General features: G+C 38.3%; 1 protein-coding gene across 1 annotated transcript; it reads left to right on the forward strand.

Annotated features, from left to right (window-relative positions):
* Positions 1–35: 35 nt before the first annotated feature.
* On the forward strand, positions 36–16334 carry ascc1 (activating signal cointegrator 1 complex subunit 1). Its single transcript, XM_077230839.1, has 10 exons — positions 36–123; positions 1063–1187; positions 1265–1364; positions 6214–6311; positions 7470–7648; positions 9716–9849; positions 9934–10053; positions 12030–12154; positions 13494–13567; positions 14838–16334. The coding sequence occupies exons 2-10, from the start codon at positions 1070–1072 to the stop codon at positions 14952–14954; spliced, it is 1065 nt and encodes a 354-aa protein (XP_077086954.1). The 5' UTR covers positions 36–123; positions 1063–1069; the 3' UTR covers positions 14955–16334.
* The last annotated feature ends 3320 nt before the right edge of the window (positions 16335–19654 follow it).

The following is a 19654-nucleotide window of genomic DNA, read 5'->3' on the forward strand; positions in this document are numbered from 1 at the left end:
TAAATAAATAAATAAATAGCAAATCCTATTTTCTCAGCAGAGGACGTGACGCAAAAGCGGAAGTGGGCGCGAAGTGGAGGCCCCGCCTCTGTTCGGTTTCATGTAAACAGACACATCTCAAAGGTAGAAAAATTAATAATTTAATTATTAATAATCATACATTCAAGCGAGTATATGGTCTATGTTGTTCTTTAACGAGTTCTGAGTTATTTCACCCTCGTCTGTGTTTTTTTTATTGTTGTAGCAAAGTTCACTTAGTCAGATAAAGCACATGCTAACAGAAACGGTATTATATAGACAATTAAATTTCACCAGTGTTTAGAAGACATTATTTTAACAGTGTAAAACGTCTTTGTGCTGAATTTCAATATATTTTCAGAGGATTTCATAAACAGACATGCTTCCATAATTGTCCAATACAAGTTTTTGTTTTAGTAATTTGTACTGCAACTATAAAAAAATTTGTTGTTCATAATTAATTAATTTCCTTGAGAAATAATGAGAAATCTGTCATTATTTGTAGATGCCTTAGTGGATGATTAGCAACGAATTAAGAAAGTAAGAAAAAAAGCGATTAGCCCTAGAGGGAATTGGAAATTATTTTGTAAGAATCTCAAAATAAAAAAAGTATGTTTTCTCAATAAAACATTTCATAAAATGAATGCATAATTTTATCTCACCAATATTGAGCTGTCATATGGTGTGATGAGTTGTGGAATTTATTTATTTTGTTTTAAATACCTTGCTTTTTTGTTGCTTTAAATTCAGTGTTTTGTTTGATGTTTTAATTTAAAAAAAGTTAATGAACAATTAACATAGCATACTTGCAAGTAATTTATAGGTTCGTATGAGAAAGGCAATTACCAAAATCTAATGCAATATAATAGAAAAGGAAATCCCACATACTATTCAAAGTAACTAGAAACGTTGCTAAATAAACTTTTATCACCTTTGCAAGTTGGGATAGTGTACAGGATTTCTTTCTCTAGTTTATTTTATTTTTTTAAAACTAACAATGTAGTGAAATCTTAGCTGATATTTATACTCTTCCTGATCCATTAGTTTGTACATGATGGAGATCTTACGGCCGGTTCTCATTAACATCCACGGGAGAATTTACAGAAAAAATGCCGTTCAGGAGGAATCTTATGAAGAAGAAGAGGATGATTATTCATATTCAGAAGCAGGTATGTGATTTTTAAATTGAACACATGTTCATATATGTTTGTAGTTTCACATCATATAATGTTATTATTCTCCGCAGATGCTGAGCAGTGCCTGGACGAGCCCTGTGACGCTCACGACATACAGCAGACAGAGAAAGGCTTCCGCTGTGCCATAGACGTGCCAAGTGTCCTTTATAAGTCAGTATGTTTGTTGCGTTTAGAGTCACACGGCTGATAAATGTGGCCTAAATTTGATTTTTTTTCCTTAGCTCACGTCACATGTGATCTCATGTCAGTGTGAACGGTGTGGTGAAGAGTCCCAGTTTAGGACCCAAGCAATCCGATTGGTTCAAAGCACGTTTTATGGGTAACCGCTTTAGTGCCTGGTTACAAATCAGACAAAATCACTTTATTATAGAAGTTGTTTGGACTACGTTATAACGAGTCTTTTAACTTATATGTTTCATATAACCGAAGCTATAGATTTAAACATTTTTCCGATCTTAGTGTTTTTTAGTTAGCTTAGATAGTAGTATAGCATGTAGCTATCCGATGCGTGTGCTAACGTCAGCTGAGCTTTACCTGAGGTTATACTGCCTTACCGTATTCACAGCATTCGTAATGCAATTGTCATTATTTTTATTGTAATAATCAGTGCAATAACAAATTTTGTTATCAAAAGAACCATGAAATAATGTTAATTTGAGTTTATTACAATTTTTCTTATTAACAGTTTATCCATTTAAATAAATGATGAGAACAGATTTAGATCAGGCATTCTACTGGCCTACTAATGGGGTCCTAAGCTGGGACCCGTCTCTTCACCACAATGGCACAAACCACATCTGATCTTATCAATTCTGATTTGTGCCACTTCCATCTGTGGTTCTGAATCTGATACAGGTCAGATGTTTTGCAGTCATATCAGATCTAATGTGGCTTTTTCCATCTCTCAACACAATTCTGCTCTATATAAACACAAAACACGAGGGCTCATATCATACATGTTTAAAAAACTCTGCTCTCTTTAAAAAAACTCAGTATCGGCTCCGATACTGCCATTTTTGCCGGATCGGGTATCGGTGAGACGAGGCCGATCTAAAACCGATATTGTGTGTTTACTATTGTGTTAATGTTAAGCCCCACAAAAGCATTATAAAGCACCATTATGTGTTCGTGCACTATATGATAAGTGTTCTGAAGCCATTCTATAGTATAACCTGAGATAGAAATTAATATGTAAGTAATTAAATTCAAGATCACGTAAACTTTTCCCTCCGCTGCGGCTGTCAATCATTCTTCATTCAGCATTCAACAGCGCGTCGCGTTCGGTTATGACTCGATTTAACTCTCCAAGATGATTCAATTACTATTATTATACTTGATCTGTAGATAAAGCTCTATGGTTTCGGATAAAATGACTATCTTGCTGGACTTGCTGTACCTAATCATGTTACGTACGTTTTACCGTGTGTCTGTTAGATCACAACACTGGAGAGCACTATAATCGTTCTTCACGCGCACAGTAACAGAAATTTAAAACTGTTAAAAGAAAAGGCTGAATAAACTATTGCATAGATAGATACTGTATAATACACTACGCATCAATATGTCTTTCCTTTGTGCTTTGAACTTTTCAATGCGGACTCGACGCGCTGCGACTCCGTGTTGCTTCAAGCGCATCATCCTGCGCTCGGGATGCGCATAAGCGCTTTCTGCCGCACTGTATTGCAGCCTTCCATAATCATATCATAATGCTTTTGCGCAATTAAAGATCATTAAATGTCCCATCTATCATATGTTGCTGCCTCAATAAACAGCTGTGCTATACATTTAAAAAATGTCTTTATTTTACAATAGCTAGACTATATAAAATAATTGATCTTTTTGATTTTTGTTATCTTGTTTTTCATTAATGTATTTTACAACAATACAAACAGCAATGTGTAACGTCTTAGCAGATTTAGTGCTGGTGCCTACACTTATTGTCTCTTATTTGTTCCCCACTAAATAATGTTTTTTTTTCCACTATATATGTTCAGATTTTATACAATTATTGTGCACTCGTGATTTTTCTAAACTTAATTTCTAGAGTTCTAATCTAGTTTATAATATAATTTTTGTCATAGGTTATGATAATTTTTTTTATTTGTTGTTTTTCTTTATAATGAAGTTGTCTGTATTAAGTAGATTGTGTTTAACACACAAAAGAGTGATTATCAGTTCAACACAGAGTTCTAGAAATTCTACTTGATTTAAAAAAAACTGCGCTGGTATCGGATCCGTATTGGTCGATACTCAGAATATTTGGTATGGGATCGGATCGGTTCAGAAAAAATGGTATCGTTGCATCCCTAAATGTAATAAATATTGACGTGACAATCAATTTGAAACACTTACAGTTGCATATTTATTTTCAGAATGGGATTTTTCCTGTTAATCCTGTTTTTCTGACTTCCTTTTTAACCTTATACTTACCTCAAGTTGCCTTTTGGGACATACATGCATACATGCGTACATATCATACTTGCCTGTTGAGAGGAGTTTATTGCAGCATCATATAAAATCAACAATAATGATAATAATAATATTAAAGCAAACACAGCTCCGGTATCGGAATAGTATCGGTATCGGCCGATATCCAAATGCAGGTATCGGGATCGGATCGGAAGTGAAAAAATGCGGATCGGTGCATCCCTACTTGTAACCAATCAGATCAACCTGTGATCGTCAACGAGTGGATCTCTGAGCTGAGTGAGTGAGTGAGTGGAGGCGGGGCTCATTTGCATATTCATAGAACCGCGTATACTAAATGAAGCAAGGGTGTAGAGTTGCATTTAAGATATTTTAAGGCATAAAGATTTTTTTCAAGGAAAAAACTTTTAAATATGTCATTTTGGTGAAGGGATCGGTTCACACTGGAATCTGATATTGGCCACATTTAAAACAACAATGTGATAAATGGAAGTCGGCGTACGAGGTATGACGTAGTTTTGTTTCGCTCTGCTATCTGGCTGCGCTGGCGCGTTCGTTCTACGTCACGACGTTTCCTACGCTACGTCATACCTCGTACGCCGACTTCCATCACCCGTGAACGCGCGTCGATCGTTGCCGGAAGTCAGATATTTTCATGTATAAAGTTTTAAATATGTATATTTTTACGACAAAACCGCACGGATTACCCTCAGAAGGCCTTCGTTTATCCCCCTGGAGCCGGATGGATTACTTTTGTGAAGGATGTAAGCACATTTTGGGAGTTGAAGGAGGTGGACCCCGTTGCTTTACATTATATCCACTGAATGGTCTAATACATTTTCTAAAATAACTGAAAATGTGTTCGTCTGAAACAAGATTGACATATGCATCTCGAACGGCTTGAGGGTGAGTAATGCATGGGTTAAAAATCATTTTTGGCCGAACTATCCCTTTAATAACTGTCTGAAAACAGGGGTCATCCCTGAGAGCTTAAAAATGGCCACTGTCACCCCTGTATTAAAGAAACGTACACTGGATCCTACTATTTTAGCAAATTTTCGGCCTGTTTCTGTTCTACCTTTTATCTCTAAGGTGATGGAAAAAATCGTCTTTCTGCAACTTCTCTAGCTTCTTCTACTTACGCTCTCTTTCTAAAATTAAATCTTTTCTCTCTAACGCCTCATTAGAGGTTGCTGTCCATGCCTTTATAACACCGAGGCTGGACTACTGCAACTCTCTATATTACGGTGTGGCTAAGACTCAAATTTCACGCCTTCAAGTCGTTCAAAACGCAGCAGCGAGATTCCTGAAGGGATGTAAAAAGTTTGATCATGTTACACGCCTTCTGAGATGCCTACATTGGTTACCGGTTCAGTATAGAATTGAATACAAAATTCTATTGCTGGTCTACAAATCACTAAATAATCTTGCACCATTATACCTGTCGGACCTACTTCACTTATATACCCCTAAGCGAGGGCTTAGATCGGTAAACAAATTCCTCCTTCAGATTCCCAGAACCTGATTGAAAAACAGGGGAAATAGAGCGTTTGATGTAGCGGGCCCGACATTGTGGAACAAACTCCCAATCCAAATTAAAATGGCCTCCTCCTTATCTGAGTTTAAATCTGCTCTGAAAACTCATCTGTTTGACTCAGCTTTTAATATGTAATTGGATTTTGTACTCACTGATCCTAAGTGATCACTGTTTGTTTTATTGTGTATTTTATTGTAATTTTTGTACAGCACTTTGGTCGGCTGCCTGCCGGTAGTAATGTGCTCTATAAATAAACAAACTTGAACTTGAACTTAATTGCTGCATCCATGTTCGCATACTAACCGTCCTCAATAGTACTGAAAATTAGAACTATTGTCGCAAATCGTAGTATGTTGAAATGAGGATGATCTGCTTTTTCCGGTTAGAATCCGCTGAATTAGTTGAATGCTGCCTTAGGACGCGGATTCGATTAGAACTACAAACATGAATAAAAATAATTAAAAACTACAAACATGGCGGACTTGCGAGACCAACGATTAAGTAGAGAGTTTGACTCGTGATTAATAATCAGTTTCTTACCGGACGAAAAGGTATTTATTCGATGTTATGATTTCCATTCACACGAGAGTAGATGTTTAATCTGGAACATCATTGTGAACTTTTATAAAGATACGTTTGGTCATGAACTTTTAAATGCACCATTATGCAAATGAGGAGAGTCTCTGCTGCTACATTTCTCTGTGATATGGAAATCAAATTAAATTGAATGTGGAGGATTTGAACTGTGACGAGATGATTGACAGAAACAAAGAGCGGCCCGTTAAACACACAGTTATGATAATGTCCCAAATCTCAAATCTCAAAAGTGTGCACTTTTCCTTCACAAAAACTGTGCATACTTTTAGGGCATAGTGTAGGCGAATTGTGACGCAGCAAATATCTTACAATTTGAGTTTAAAAGGAATTTAAAAGAGATTTTATTCCATAGTGGAGACGGGCTTCCATACTTCAGCTTTTTTCACTGCATTTCCATTTTCTGATCCAATCTCAGCAATATTCTTGTTTTTTTGACAGATATATTATCGGTAAGAAGGGAGAGACTCGTAAACGACTGGAATCGGAGACAAAAACTTCGATCAGCATCCCAAAACAAGGCGTGGAAGGACAGATCGGTAAGAAACAGTGATTTGCTGTGATTAATGTAATTCTTCTCACAGCATTTTTGCAGTCATGAATCATATCTCATATTCCCAGGGAATGCATAAAAGCATCTGCAAAATGCATACATTTAAATGTAAATGTAGATCACTCTAGCAAGCAACCCCATATTATTGCATTGCAAACTGCTCTTTTAATGCCCAAAAAGTCCCTAGAATCGTGTCTGTGAGGTTTGCATGTGAAACACCGCCCACATTATCTTGAGATATAAAACATCTAGTTTGCTGCTTGTCTGAGCGCACTCACAGGAAATGCATGGTGTGTTTCCGTTAGCGTTTAGTGAAATGGAAAATGTTTTTTTTTTGGAAACATTTAAACATTACTTAAAGAATACAAAAGAGACAGAGGTTCAGGGATGGCCAAATATTACATCACATTTGAATTGAGAAAAAAATAAAATTAAAATAAAAAATAAAGCAGAAAAAAATATATAAATTAAACAAATAAATAAATAAATAAATGTGGAAATATTGATTAAACAGATCACTTAAATATAACAATGCGCCCCAGTCCCCACAAAACACAAAATAATAATATTAAATAAAGATTAGACAAAAACATCAAAAACATGAGCATACATTTAAAGTTTTAGTAGCCTTTTTGTTACAGGAGGAAGACAAGGATTTAATATAGACCTTAATATCTTCTTGAAAATTTGAAAAATTAAGGGTCACTTTCATAGTTTTACATTTGTGGATAAAGTATATTAAAATAATTAAGTTGGAAAGAAAATAAACATTTTCATATTGCTTCTCAAAAATGAAAAACCCAAACAAAACATCCTTGAAATAAAGCTCAAAGTCTTTATATAGTTTACAATGTCTTGCCAAAGTTTTCTTGTATGATCACAATGCCAAAAAAGATGCAAAAGAATCACAGAAAGTATAATTCACATCTTTACTTAATTTAAATGTTGACACAATGAAGGTCTTAACAGGATGATACCGATGAAGATATAGTTGATTTAGGGGTCATAATGTTCTAGTTGCAGGATGTTCTGGCAGAAGTGTGTTCTAGTGTGCAGCGGTGAGGACTGTGTGTTCTTCCTGTGGTCGGGCTGTGGCTTTATGGAAATGCACTTCTCTCTGTGTGTGTGTGTGGTTTGTGCTCAGTGGTCACAGGTGCACACAGGGCTGCAGTCGCCTCCGCTGTTACCCGCATTGAGGTTTTGATCGACAGCTTTCGGAGGAAACAGCCTTTCACACACTTCTTGTCGTTTGCACTGAATCATCCTCAGGTGCAGGAGGGATTCCTGCGCTTTCGAGAGCAGGTGCTGGAACACTGTGGACAGGTGAGAGAGAGAGTGAGAGTGAGAGAGAGAGAGAGAGAGAGAGAGAGAGAGAGAGAGAGAGAGAGAGAGAGAGAGAGAGAGAGTCTGAATGGACGAGAGAGAGAGAGAGAGAGAGAGAGAGAGAGAGAGAGAGAGAGACAGTCTGAATGGACGAGAGAGAGAGAGAGAGAGAGAGAGAGAGAGAGACAGTCTGAATGGACGAGAGAGAGAGAGAGAGAGAGAGAGAGAGAGAGAGAGAGACAGTCTGAATGGACGAGAGAGACAGAGAGAGAGAGAGAGAGAGAGAGAGAGAGAGAGAGAGAGACAGTCTGAATGGACGAGAGAGAGAGAGAGAGAGAGAGAGAGAGACAGTCTGAATGGACGAGAGAGAGAGAGAGAGAGAGAGAGAGAGAGAGAGAGAGAGAGAGAGAGACAGACAGACAGTCTGAATGGACGAGAGAGAGAGAGAGGGAGAGAGAGAGAGAGAGAGACAGACAGACAGTCTGAATGGACGAGAGAGAGAGAGAGAGAGAGAGAGACAGACAGACAGACAGTCTGAATGGACGAGAGAGAGAGAGAGAGACAGACAGACAGACAGACAGACAGTCTGAATGGACGAGAGAGAGAGAGAGAGGGAGAGAGAGAGAGAGAGAGAGAGACAGACAGACAGTCTGAATGGACGAGAGAGAGAGAGAGAGAGAGAGAGAGAGACAGACAGACAGTCTGAATGGACGAGAGAGAGAGAGAGAGAGAGAGAGACAGACAGACAGACAGTCTGAATGGACGAGAGAGAGAGAGAGAGAGAGAGAGAGAGAGAGAGAGAGAGAGAGAGAGACAGACAGACAGACAGTCTGAATGGACGAGAGAGAGAGAGAGAGAGAGACAGGAGGGATTCCTGCGCTTTCGAGAGCAGGTGCTGGAACACTGTGGACTTTAGGCCCCGTCCACACTACTGCGTTTTCGTTTAAAAACGGAGACCTTTTGCTACGTTTGCACCTCCCGTCCACACTAAAACGGGAAAAACGAAGACCCAAAACGGAGAAGTTTAGAAACGCTGCAGCTCCGTTTTTCGTTTTGAATCTCCGGAGGGCGTTTTAGTGTAGACGGGACAAAACGGAGGAGTTTAGAAACGATGACGTAGAAGGTCACGCTCGGCTCTATGATTGGGTGTCATCACCCATGACGTATCCTTCCCTGATTCGTCAGCCACCCATCACATGTCCCGTCACCGGAAGAAAACAAACAAAAACATCCTGGACTACGTAGCTGATGTTAGTGAGTGCAACATGGATAACGAATTACAAGCGTTACTGACTTTGATGTCTTTGTTAGCAGCTGTTGTGCAAGCAAATTCTGCATTTTACAATGCTATAACTGCCTACATGCGCCGGAGGCAAACTATTATTCGAGCGATCTATGACAATTCCCGTGTGCAGCGGCGGTCCATGAAAAGAAATCTCTGGTCTTCGACATTTTCTAATCTTTGCAGAGGTAGCTAACGTTACTTGCTTCCTCATCAAATCTGAGGAATAGTCCATCCGTTTCCTGTTTACACCGGCATGCGCATGCACAGTGTTGGAGAATGGTCACGTGATCCGAGTTTTCAGTCGTTTTAATGTGGACGGAGATCAATTCTAATACGCAGCTAAAACGCTGGTGTGGACGGAGATCGTTTTCGTTTTAATTCTCCGTTTTTAAACGAAAACGCAGTAGTGTGGACGGGGCCTTAGTGATTGATCATGAGTGTCTTTTAGATGTGTGTGTATTTCTTTAACAATAGTTTTGGGGCTGTAGCTGTGGTCAGTGGGGGGTGTAGTCTGATGGAGGAGGTGAAGAGCGAGTGTGTGTAGAGGATGAGGATCTCTATCTCTCTCTCTCTCTCTCTATCTCTGTCTCTCTCTCTCTATTAGCCTAACTGAAATAACTCCATGCCGAACGCTAGATATGAGGAAGTGTGTGTGATGATGTGGGATATTTTAATCCCAAAGGCCAAGGGAACTTTATCAGGATGCACAGTATATAATATTATATATTATATTTAAGGTTAATATAATGCAATATAATACGGTGCATATAATAATTGTGCAGGACTCGGGAGTGGATGTGAGTATCTTTCAGAACGCAGCGAAACTCCACCTGACCATCGGCACTCTGGCCCTGCTCAATCAACAGGAAGTGACACGTGCAAACGAGCTCCTTCAGCAGTGTCAGCGTGTCATCAGGTCTGTGTCTGACACACACACTCCAGAAGAACTATGTATTATAACACACACTGATCTCGTCTAACGCTCGTTCTGACTCCGCAGAGAAATCACTGAAGCAAAGCCGCTCCCTGTGGAAGTCAGAGGAATTGAATATATGAACGACGACCCGTCAGCGGTGGACGTCCTGTACGCCAAAGTCGCTGTTAAAGATGGATCCGACAGGTACGGTATAATCCATAACCTAATACAGGCATATAGTGTGTGTGTGTGTGTGTTTGTGTGTGTGTGTGTGTTTGTGTGTGAGTGTGTTTGTGTGTGAGTGTGTGAGATGGGTAGGTTTAGGGGCTAGTGTGTGTGCGTGTGTGTGTGTGTGAGATGGGTAGGTTTAGGGGTCAGGTTTGTGTGTGTGTGTGTGTGTGTGTGTGTTTGTGTGTGAGTGTGTGAGATGGGTAGGTTTAGGGGCTAGTGTGTGTGCGTGTGTGTGTGTGTATGTGTGTGTGTGTGTGAGATGGGTAGGTTTAGGGGTCGGGTTAGTGTGTGTGTGTGTGTGTGTGCATGATGGGTAGGTTTAGGGGTTGGGTTAGTGTGTGTGAGTTTTGTGTGATGGGTAGGTTTAGGGGCCGGGTTAGTGTGTTTGTGTGTGTGTGTTTGTGTGTGTGTGTGTGTGTGTGTGAGAGAGAGAGTGAGTTTTGTGTGATGGGTAGGTTTAGGGGCCAGGTTAGTGTGTGTCTGTGTGTGTGTGATGGGTAGGTTCAGGGTTCGGGTTAGTGTGTGTGTATGTGTGTGATGGGTAGGTTTAGGGGCCGGGTTAGTGTGTTTGTGTGTGTGTGTTTGTGTGTGTGTTTGTGTGTGTGTGTGTGTGTGTGTGAGAGAGAGTGAGTTTTGTGTGATGGGTAGGTTTAGGGGCCAGGTTAGTGTGTGTCTGTGTGTGTGTGATGGGTAGGTTCAGGGTTCGGGTTAGTGTGTGTGTGTATGTGTGTGATGGGTAGGTTTAGGGGTCGGGTTAGTGTGTGTGTGTGTGTGTGTGTGTGTGTGTGTGTGTGATGGGTAGGTTTAGGGTCCGGGTTAGTGTGTGTATGTGTGTGTGTGTGTGTGTGTGTTATGGGTAGGTTAAGGGCTGGGTTAGTCTGTTTGTGTGTGTGTGTTTTTGTGTGTGTGTGTGTGTGTTTGTGTGTGAGAGAGAGTGAGTTTTGTGTGATGGGTAGGTTTAGGGGCCAGGTTAGTGTGTGTCTGTGTGTGTGTGTGTGTGTGATGGGTAGGTTTAGGGGCCGGCTTAGTGTGTATGTGTGTGTGTGTGTGTGTGTGTGTGTGTGTGTGTGTGTGTGTGTGTGTGCATGATGGGTAGGTTTAGGGGTCGAGTTAGTGTGTGTGTGTGTGTGTGTGTGTGTGTGTGTGTGTGTGTGTGTGTGATGGGTAGGTTTAGGGGCCGGGTTAGTGTGTGTATGTGTGTGTGTGTGTGTGTGTGTGTGTGTGTGTGTGTGTGTTATGGGTAGGTTAAGGGCTGGGTTAGTGTGTTTGTGTGTGTGTGTTTGTGTGTGTGTGTGTGTGTGTGTGTGTTTGTGTGTGAGAGAGAGTGAGTTTTGTGTGATGGGTAGGTTTAGGGGCCAGGTTAGTGTGTGTCTGTGTGTGTGTGTGTGTGTGATGGGTAGGTTTAGGGGCCGGCTTAGTGTGTATGTGTGTGTGTGCGTGTGTGTGTGTGTGTGTGTGTGCATGATGGGTAGGTTTAGGGGTCGAGTTAGTGTGTGTGTGTGTGTGTGTGTGTGTGTGTGTGAGAGATGACTAGGTTTAGGGGTGGGGTTAGTGTGTGTGTGTGTGTGAGATGGGTAGGTTTAGGGGTCGGGTTAGTGTGTGTGTGTGTGTGTGTGAGATGGGTAGGTTTAGGGGTCGGGTCAGTGTGTGTGTGTGTGTGTGTGTGAGATGGGTAGGTTTAGGGGTCGGGTCAGTGTGTGTGTGTGTGTGTGTGTGAGATGGGTAGGTTTAGGGGTCGGGTCGGTGTGTGTGTGTGTGTGTGTGTGTGAGATGGGTAGGTTTAGGGGTCGGGTCAGTGTGTGTGTGTGTGTGTGTGAGATGGGTAGGTTTAGGGGCTAGTGAAAGTGGACAGAATATACAGTACAGTTTGTACAGTATAAAAACCATTCCGTCTAAGGAGAGTCCTCACAAAGATAGTGAACCAGACGTGTGTGTGTGTGTGTGTGTAGGCTCCAGCAGATAGCAGACAGGCTGGTGGAGTGTTTCGTGTCAGCCGGTCTGATGGAGCGAGAGCGGGACCGAGTGAAGCTTCACGGCACCGTAATGAACACACTCTTCCGGAAAGATCCGTCAGGTGACGCATAAACAATCACATCGCTGATCCGTTTAAAACAAGACGCCTTCGATCCCACCATAAACATGGCATTCATAACTTACATGATCAGATTTACTGAATCCAGTCACACTAGCCATGTGGACTGTGTGCAATTACATAACAGAATAACAACGTGTTTATCAGGGGTTTGTTTGTCCGAATGTTGTTCTCAAGTCGTGAATGTCTTCATCTCCATCATACAAAGCTCTCATTCAGCCGCGTCTGTGAGAGTGACTGTGTGTGCGTGTGTGTGTGTGTGTGTGTGTGTGTGTGTGTGATCAGTTTTGCCCGTTGTTGTGCTGTTTTCAGTTTGCAGGCTGAGTAATGCGATTCAGTCCCTGAACACCGTGAGCTGCTTATAAACATGTTGATCACTTCTCATTATACCAAGAGTGTTGTGAACCGTTGTCGAAACGCAGGCGGTTTGTGTTTTAGGGTGTTTGATCGGGGAGTTAATATGATACAATATTGCATTTTCTTCTTGTTTCGGTTCTATTTCACAAGCAGGGTTTGAAATTAACTTTTTCACTCATAAATTTTTAAGTTACCGGCCATTCAAAACTTCTACTTGCCCAAAAACAAGTAAAAACAGATTAACTACGTCACAGGTTTTATTATATATATATATATATATATATATATATATATATATATATATATATATATATATATATATATATATAGTGCTGGGCAGCGATTAATCATCCAAAATAAAAGTTTGTTTGTGTACTGTGTATAATTATTTTGTATATATAAATACATACATATGCATTTATATATTTAAGAAAAAAATTGTTATTTATATATAATATAAATTATGTATATATATATATATATATATATATATATATATATATATATACAGTATATACATTAAAATATTTATTAAATGTATATATGCATATGTATGTATTTATATATACAAAATAATTATACACAGTACACACACACACATAAATATTATGTAAACACAAACTTTTATTTTGGCCAGCACTAATATATGTATATTAAATAAAATTTGGATTTTATACATTAATCCTGTCATCCATCTCCTCCTGTCCTCTTTAATCCTCATCCTTTTCACCAAAAATATATTTTATGTGGACAAATCAATACAGTACGAAGAAGATCAAAAAAATGTAGGAATGTGTTGGAAAATAACAATGACAGTTGATTTTTACCTGCATTTGGTGGGACAAGATTTTAAAGTCTACCTAAAGTGTTTATGCAAGTCACATGTGAGGAAAAAACGGTCCTCTTATTGGTCTTCCTGTTGTGTAAACGCCTATACCTCTAACCTGTTCTGTGTTTCTCTCAGCGGAGGATAAAGCAGCTTCAGGAAGACCGAACATTAAAGATCGAGAAGCTTTTAATGCCAGAAACATCTTACAGGTGAGAAATTCGACCGGATCAGTTTGTTCGGCATCTTCAAACCAGGTTCAACATCATATTCTTTTGCTTTTTTTTTTGTCATGATCTGATACACTGATAAAATACATTACCATTCAAAAGTTTGGGGTCAATCATTAAGTTTTATTCAGTAAAGATGCATTATATTGATCAAAAGTAACTGTAAATACATTTATGATGTTACAAAAGATTCTATTTCAAATAAACGCTGTTCTTTTAAACTTTTTATTCATCAAAGAATCCTCAGTTTTCAACATAATCATAAATGTTTCTTGATCATCAAATCATCATATTATGCTGATTTCTGAAGGATCATGTGACACTGAAGACTGGAGTAATGATGCTGAAAATTCAGCTTTGATCACAGGAATAAATTACACTTTACTATATATTCACATAGAAAACAGCTGATTTACATTTCACTGTTTTTACAGTATTTTTGATTAAATAAAAAGTGTTGGTGAGCAGAAGAGACTCTTTCAGCAACATTACAACGTCTTACTGTTTATACAGTATATACGTAAATGAATTTGTAGTTTACATACAATATGAAGTCTCATCAGTACAGACACAGTACATGATTGCAATATGGGACGAGATGAGATATTATAGATATAAATTAAGAATTGCACCAGGTACACTGATGAGCAACATTTACCTTGATAATCACAGTACTGAATGATAGAACTCATATTATACATCAAGTGATAATCCATGCTGTTACCATGGTATTCCCATCATATGTTTACCCAGTATGTCCCATCAAATTGCATTGCATCATGAAAGCTGTAGAAAAAACAGCACAAAAGAACTTTGAGTATCTGTCGCCCCCTGGTGGCAGCCAGCAGCACTTCAACACACACACACACACACACACACACACGCACACACACACACACACACACACAGAGGCTGTTGTAGAGCAGAACCTTTTTTTTGTGTGTTCTGTCCAGAAATCACAACGCCTGTTTTTTCTCAGAACTTATGTTCCATAAATGGTCAAAATAATTCTGGGAAAACAACTCTAGTGAATGTTTGTTTAAAAAAAAGATTGAATGAAGTTATTTAAAACATCTGCTCTCTTAGTTTCATCATATTTTAGAGCAGAAACGTGAGTTAAACTGTGTTTATATAATTAAGTGTAACTACAGAATTCTCCATGATATGTTTCCACAATAACAGCATTGAGATGATTTTGTTCCTGATTCTTTAATGTAAATATTCTTGATGAATAATAATTGTCTCTCTGCAGATGTGCGGCGAGGTTTATTTCGGAGCGTTTGATCTGAATTCGGTGCAGATTTCTCAGCGGTTCTCCACTGACAGCACGGGATACTATTCCTCTGTGGGACACGTCACATTCTCATGACTACACACTCATAACTTCATAACTCATAAACGGCTCCAAATTAATGATTGAAATGGGATTACACATTAATAATCCGTTATCTTTGTCATGCATTGTAAATATGAATATAAAGAGCATTTCAATGCAAAAAAACATTGTGTGTGTGTGTGTGTGTGCGCCCCTGAGTGCAGGATGATGTCATCAGTATTTTTGGGCCTTTCTATTCATCAAAGTATCAAGAAAAAAAGCTGCATCTCAATTTCCACAAAATTATGAAGCGGCACAATTGTTTTCAAGAGTCTGTGAACTACAATAATTTTTATCCCAGTGTTTTATAAAAAGGTTATTATTTTGCTGTTGATTAAATGTCAGGAATTTGTTTGCACGTATTCAGCATGACCCAAGGAATCCATAGACAACAAGATCATGACTTTTCTTTGACAAACTGTTCAAAAGTTATTAGGAAAAATGGCTATTTTTGCATATTTCATGACCCATAGGGGGCGCTGTTTCCAGTTTTGGTACGTCCCCTCAGATTATGGCTCTGATGAAGCGTACCGAGTTTCATTTATGTTGATCAAAGTTTGGCTGAGAAACAGCCTCTGAACCAATTTTGGGTGAGAGACTACAATTCGTTGTATAGCTACATTTCGTTGTATAGCTACAATTCGTTGTATAGTTGTATATATAATAAAAATAAAGTTATTCAATTAAATTCATTAGGTTTGCGACATCATTACTTCTGTGCGGCTCGGCCCAAAGATCATCTGAGCCAGTTTTTGTAAGAATTGGGCAAAGTAGTGAAAAAACAGAATACTCTACTTTTCTAAATGGCCACTAATGTAATGGGCGGAGCCTTAATGTAAGATGTTGAATGTGATCAGCATGATGAGAGGACTCAGGTGTATTAAGTTTCATTTTTCTAGAACAAAATGTTAAATCAATGTTATAACCATTTGAAAATTTCGTTTTTGAACTGATGGTGGCGCTATAGAGTAGGATTACACTTACAATGTAAAATGGCAAAGTCATCTTGAGGCCCTAGTGGACCCCGGACCCCTGGTTGAGAACCACTGCTTTACAGTGTCTTCTGTTGAAGTCTTGTTTGTTTCTAGTGGTCAGTGTCCAGGAGGTGGCGCTGTAAGGTCACGATGAGGCTGTTTGCTCTGAGATGCTCTTGAATGGAATGATGACACATAAAACATAAAATCAGTCCAGAGAGAGAACGTGTCAGTCTTCAGGTTATTGTCAGTGCTGTTTTATTCAAAAGAAACCTGTCGAGTTCAGCCGTGACTCTTCCAGTCTTTCACTGAAAATATGAAGCTTTTACTGCTTGTGAGGTTCTATTACGTATGATTTATGGCACAGTTCAGATTAATAAATAAGGTTAAATACACTTCATACGTGTGTATATATATATATATATATATATATATATATATATATATATATATATATATATATATATATGTATATATGTGTGTATTCATGCAGTATTTAAGTTGATGTCTGTGTGCATGTTCATACTAAAGTATGGTTAATTGCAACATTAATTTAAAGTCTCTCTGTGGTGAAAATCCAGCTTTTAATGTTGTTTAAATGTCTATGTGGTGGTTTTTTTATATTTAAGTTTTTATTACAGTAATTATAACATTTCCTTACATTTGGATGGTACTTGAAATCTTAGTATGAAATTCAACAATTGGGTATATTGGCAGAAAGAAAAACAAATTTTGTGAAACAGATATTACATCCATAATAGTAGTATCCAAAATTATAAGAGAAAGAAAAAAGGGACAAAAATTACATCAATTGCACTAACAATATAGTATGTTGCAAGGCAATGTCAGCCAACAAAGTATTACAGCTTTTTTGTAATTCAATTAGCTATATAGTTATATATTTATTACTCTGCGGAAAACTACCAGATCCGATCAGTTTTGACTTCTTGTGTGTTTTTAATATGCTTTAAGACAAACCATGTGTAAATTCATAAGTCGACAGCATTGCTGAGTATTTTCTGCTTAAAACTGCAGTGAACCAAAGACAGTCTCAAAAACACGGTTTGAAATCACTGGTGTTTCTGACGTCACAAACTACCTTGTAACCAATCAGATCAACGTGTGATCGTCAACGAGTGGATCTCTGAGTGAGTGAGTGTGTGGAGGCGGGGCTCATTTGCATATTCATAGAACCGCGCATACTAAATGAGGCAAGGGTGTCGAGTTACATTCAAGATATTTTAAAGCATGAAGAATTTTTTTCAAGGAAAAAACGTTGAAGTATTTATCGGTGATAAAAGATGAGTTTTAAGTGATAAAATGAGAGGGACTTTAATAAAGTAACTCCTTGTTTGGACATTCAGAGTGTTGTGATGTTAGCATGTTTCTGATGTCTAAAGCTGATATATATATAAATAAACCTGTGAGGCACGTTCTTAATGTGTGCATTTTGCTTGACAACACTGAACGTCTACAGTTAGACAAGTGCATTTATACATTATATAAAAGCAGAGGGAGTCTCTGCAGAGAAATAAACCCACACTCACTGCATGCAGGCAGACACGTTACAGCTGCATTTAGACCCCAAATGCTTCTCTTTCAATCTCTCTCTCGTGTGTGTGTGTGTGTGTGTGTGTGTGTGTGTGTGTGTGTGTGTGTTAAAGGTCAGCACAATGTCTTCATCAGAGCCAGAGAGTCTCCTGAGAGGAAGAAGAGAGAGACTCGTTCACAGAGATGCTCGTTTGTAAGTTAATGAGATTTGAGCTGAGATGAAAGCAGACGTAAATCAGCCTCTTAAAATGCACTATTATACTTCACATATTTTGAAATATTTCATCTAAAATGGTTGTTTGCCAGGATGTAATTAGTGGTTCGTTATGAATGCACCAATGCTTTCAGCGCAAATGAGTTTAATAAAGACAGGACTGTATTAATGGGTCTAAGCTACAAATCTTTCTCTGAATTATGTCCTCTTTATTTAAACATTACGACTATGTTATGTTCAGCTAGTTTGATAGTTGATCAAGTTTAGAGTGTCTTTTTATATCTGAGATATTAAGCGCGGAACATCAAGCAGATCTGATCATGTTAGTTAGTGATTAAGTCTTTCTGCTGAAATCTCTCAGAGATCTTGAACTAATGATATTTAGACTTTTATGGGCAATATTATGAATAATTTGAAAGTAAATGACTAGGTCAGAGGTCGACTCATGACTCAGATCTGATGGATGCAGAAATGAACTGCTGATCACAGCGTGAAAAAATGAAAACAGTGTGTGTGTGAATCTGTCTGACACATGCTTGTGGGTTGATCAATCTCACTGTGGTTTTAACTTAAATATATACATGTATATATGTATGTATATGTGTATATTAAAACTGCAGTGAACCAAAGACAGTCTCAAAAACACGCTTTGAAATCGCTGGTGTTTCTGATTTCACAAACTACCTTGTAACCAATCAGATCAACGTGTGATCGTGGAGTGAGTGAGTGGAGGCAGGGCTCATTTGCATATTCATATAACCGTGCATATTAAATGAGGCAAGGGTGTCGAGGTACATTCAAGATATTTTAAGACATGAAGAAATTTTTTAAGGAAAAAACGTTTAAATATGACATTTTGGTGATCACAGATGCGTTTTAAGGGATAAAATGATTGACAGGGACACACACACTCTATTAATTAGGGTTAGAAGAACTGTCGCCCATGATAGAAACATAATAATCACTGCAATAATGATCAAATCAAAGACTCTTAAGCATTTTCTTAAATCTAAATAATACAACTTATTTTTTTTAACAATGATAATAGTAAACAAATATTTTATAATAATTTTAAAACAAAATAAACACCAATAATGAAGTTGTATTTTACTCAGTGAATCTGAGACTCATCAGATTTCTGTTCTCACACTTCTCTCTGGTCTTTATATTTAAAGTTGAAGTCAAGTCAAGTCAAGTCATCCTCATTTATATAGCGCTTTTAACAATGTAGATTGTTTCAAAGCAGCTTTACAGAGATAAACATATAATTTAAGGTAACAGAGATTGGTTTGGTTTTATAGTTGTTCTTGAAAAATGTTTTTTCCAGCTAAAGTTAGTTTTGATTGATTCACTTCCGTCTAAATGATCATTTGTTATTAAATTAGGGGCCGCTAAGACGACACCGTTCTCTCTAAACAGACTTTAAACGTGAACCTGTGATAGACGCTGATGGCGTTCACATGCGCATTAAGAATTGATTCTATAGTTATGTGCGTTTGAATATATGTGCGCAGGAAGTCTGTCTTCATCAGGAGAGATGCAGTGTCAGTGATGCTCATCATCTCTGGGTTTGCAGTATGAACTATAATATTTGGTGAATTGGTGAACAGACTATTCTGTCACTGTAGAGGCAGTGTAACTTGATTTCACTTCTTCCCACTAAATGAATAAGGCCGTGGGCTTCTTTCACACATGAAATCTTCACATCTCATTCACAACCTCACAGTTCAGCAACACATTTATAATCTTCAGACGTCTTTGATGAAGAGCAAGCGTTTAATATTCGCATGTCATGTAGCGAAAAATCCAACTCTGAAGAAGTCTGTTATAACACATGATTTAAACATAGAACTTATTTCCAATTAGTAAACGATGAAATACCTCATCTTGCTTTGGTTTAACTCAATACTTTCCTTATTCTTTTTGTAACAGCAAACATGTTTAGAGGCAGATTT

The sequence above is a fragment of the Siphateles boraxobius genome, unplaced genomic scaffold (assembly GCF_051911475.1).
Source record: "Siphateles boraxobius isolate OS27281-9 unplaced genomic scaffold, OSU_SipBor_1 151, whole genome shotgun sequence".
In the NCBI taxonomy this organism is placed as follows: Eukaryota; Metazoa; Chordata; class Actinopteri; order Cypriniformes; family Leuciscidae; genus Siphateles; species Siphateles boraxobius.

Coding starts and splice junctions, on each gene's coding strand:
- ascc1 (XM_077230839.1), top strand. CDS start 1,070: ATGATGGAGATCTTACGGCCGGTTCTCATTAACATCCACGGGAGAATT. Junction 9,850..9,933: donor CAGTGTCAGCGTGTCATCAG/GTCTGTGTCTGA, acceptor CTGACTCCGCAG/AGAAATCACTGAAGCAAAGC. Junction 12,155..13,493: donor CTTCCGGAAAGATCCGTCAG/GTGACGCATAAA, acceptor TGTTTCTCTCAG/CGGAGGATAAAGCAGCTTCA.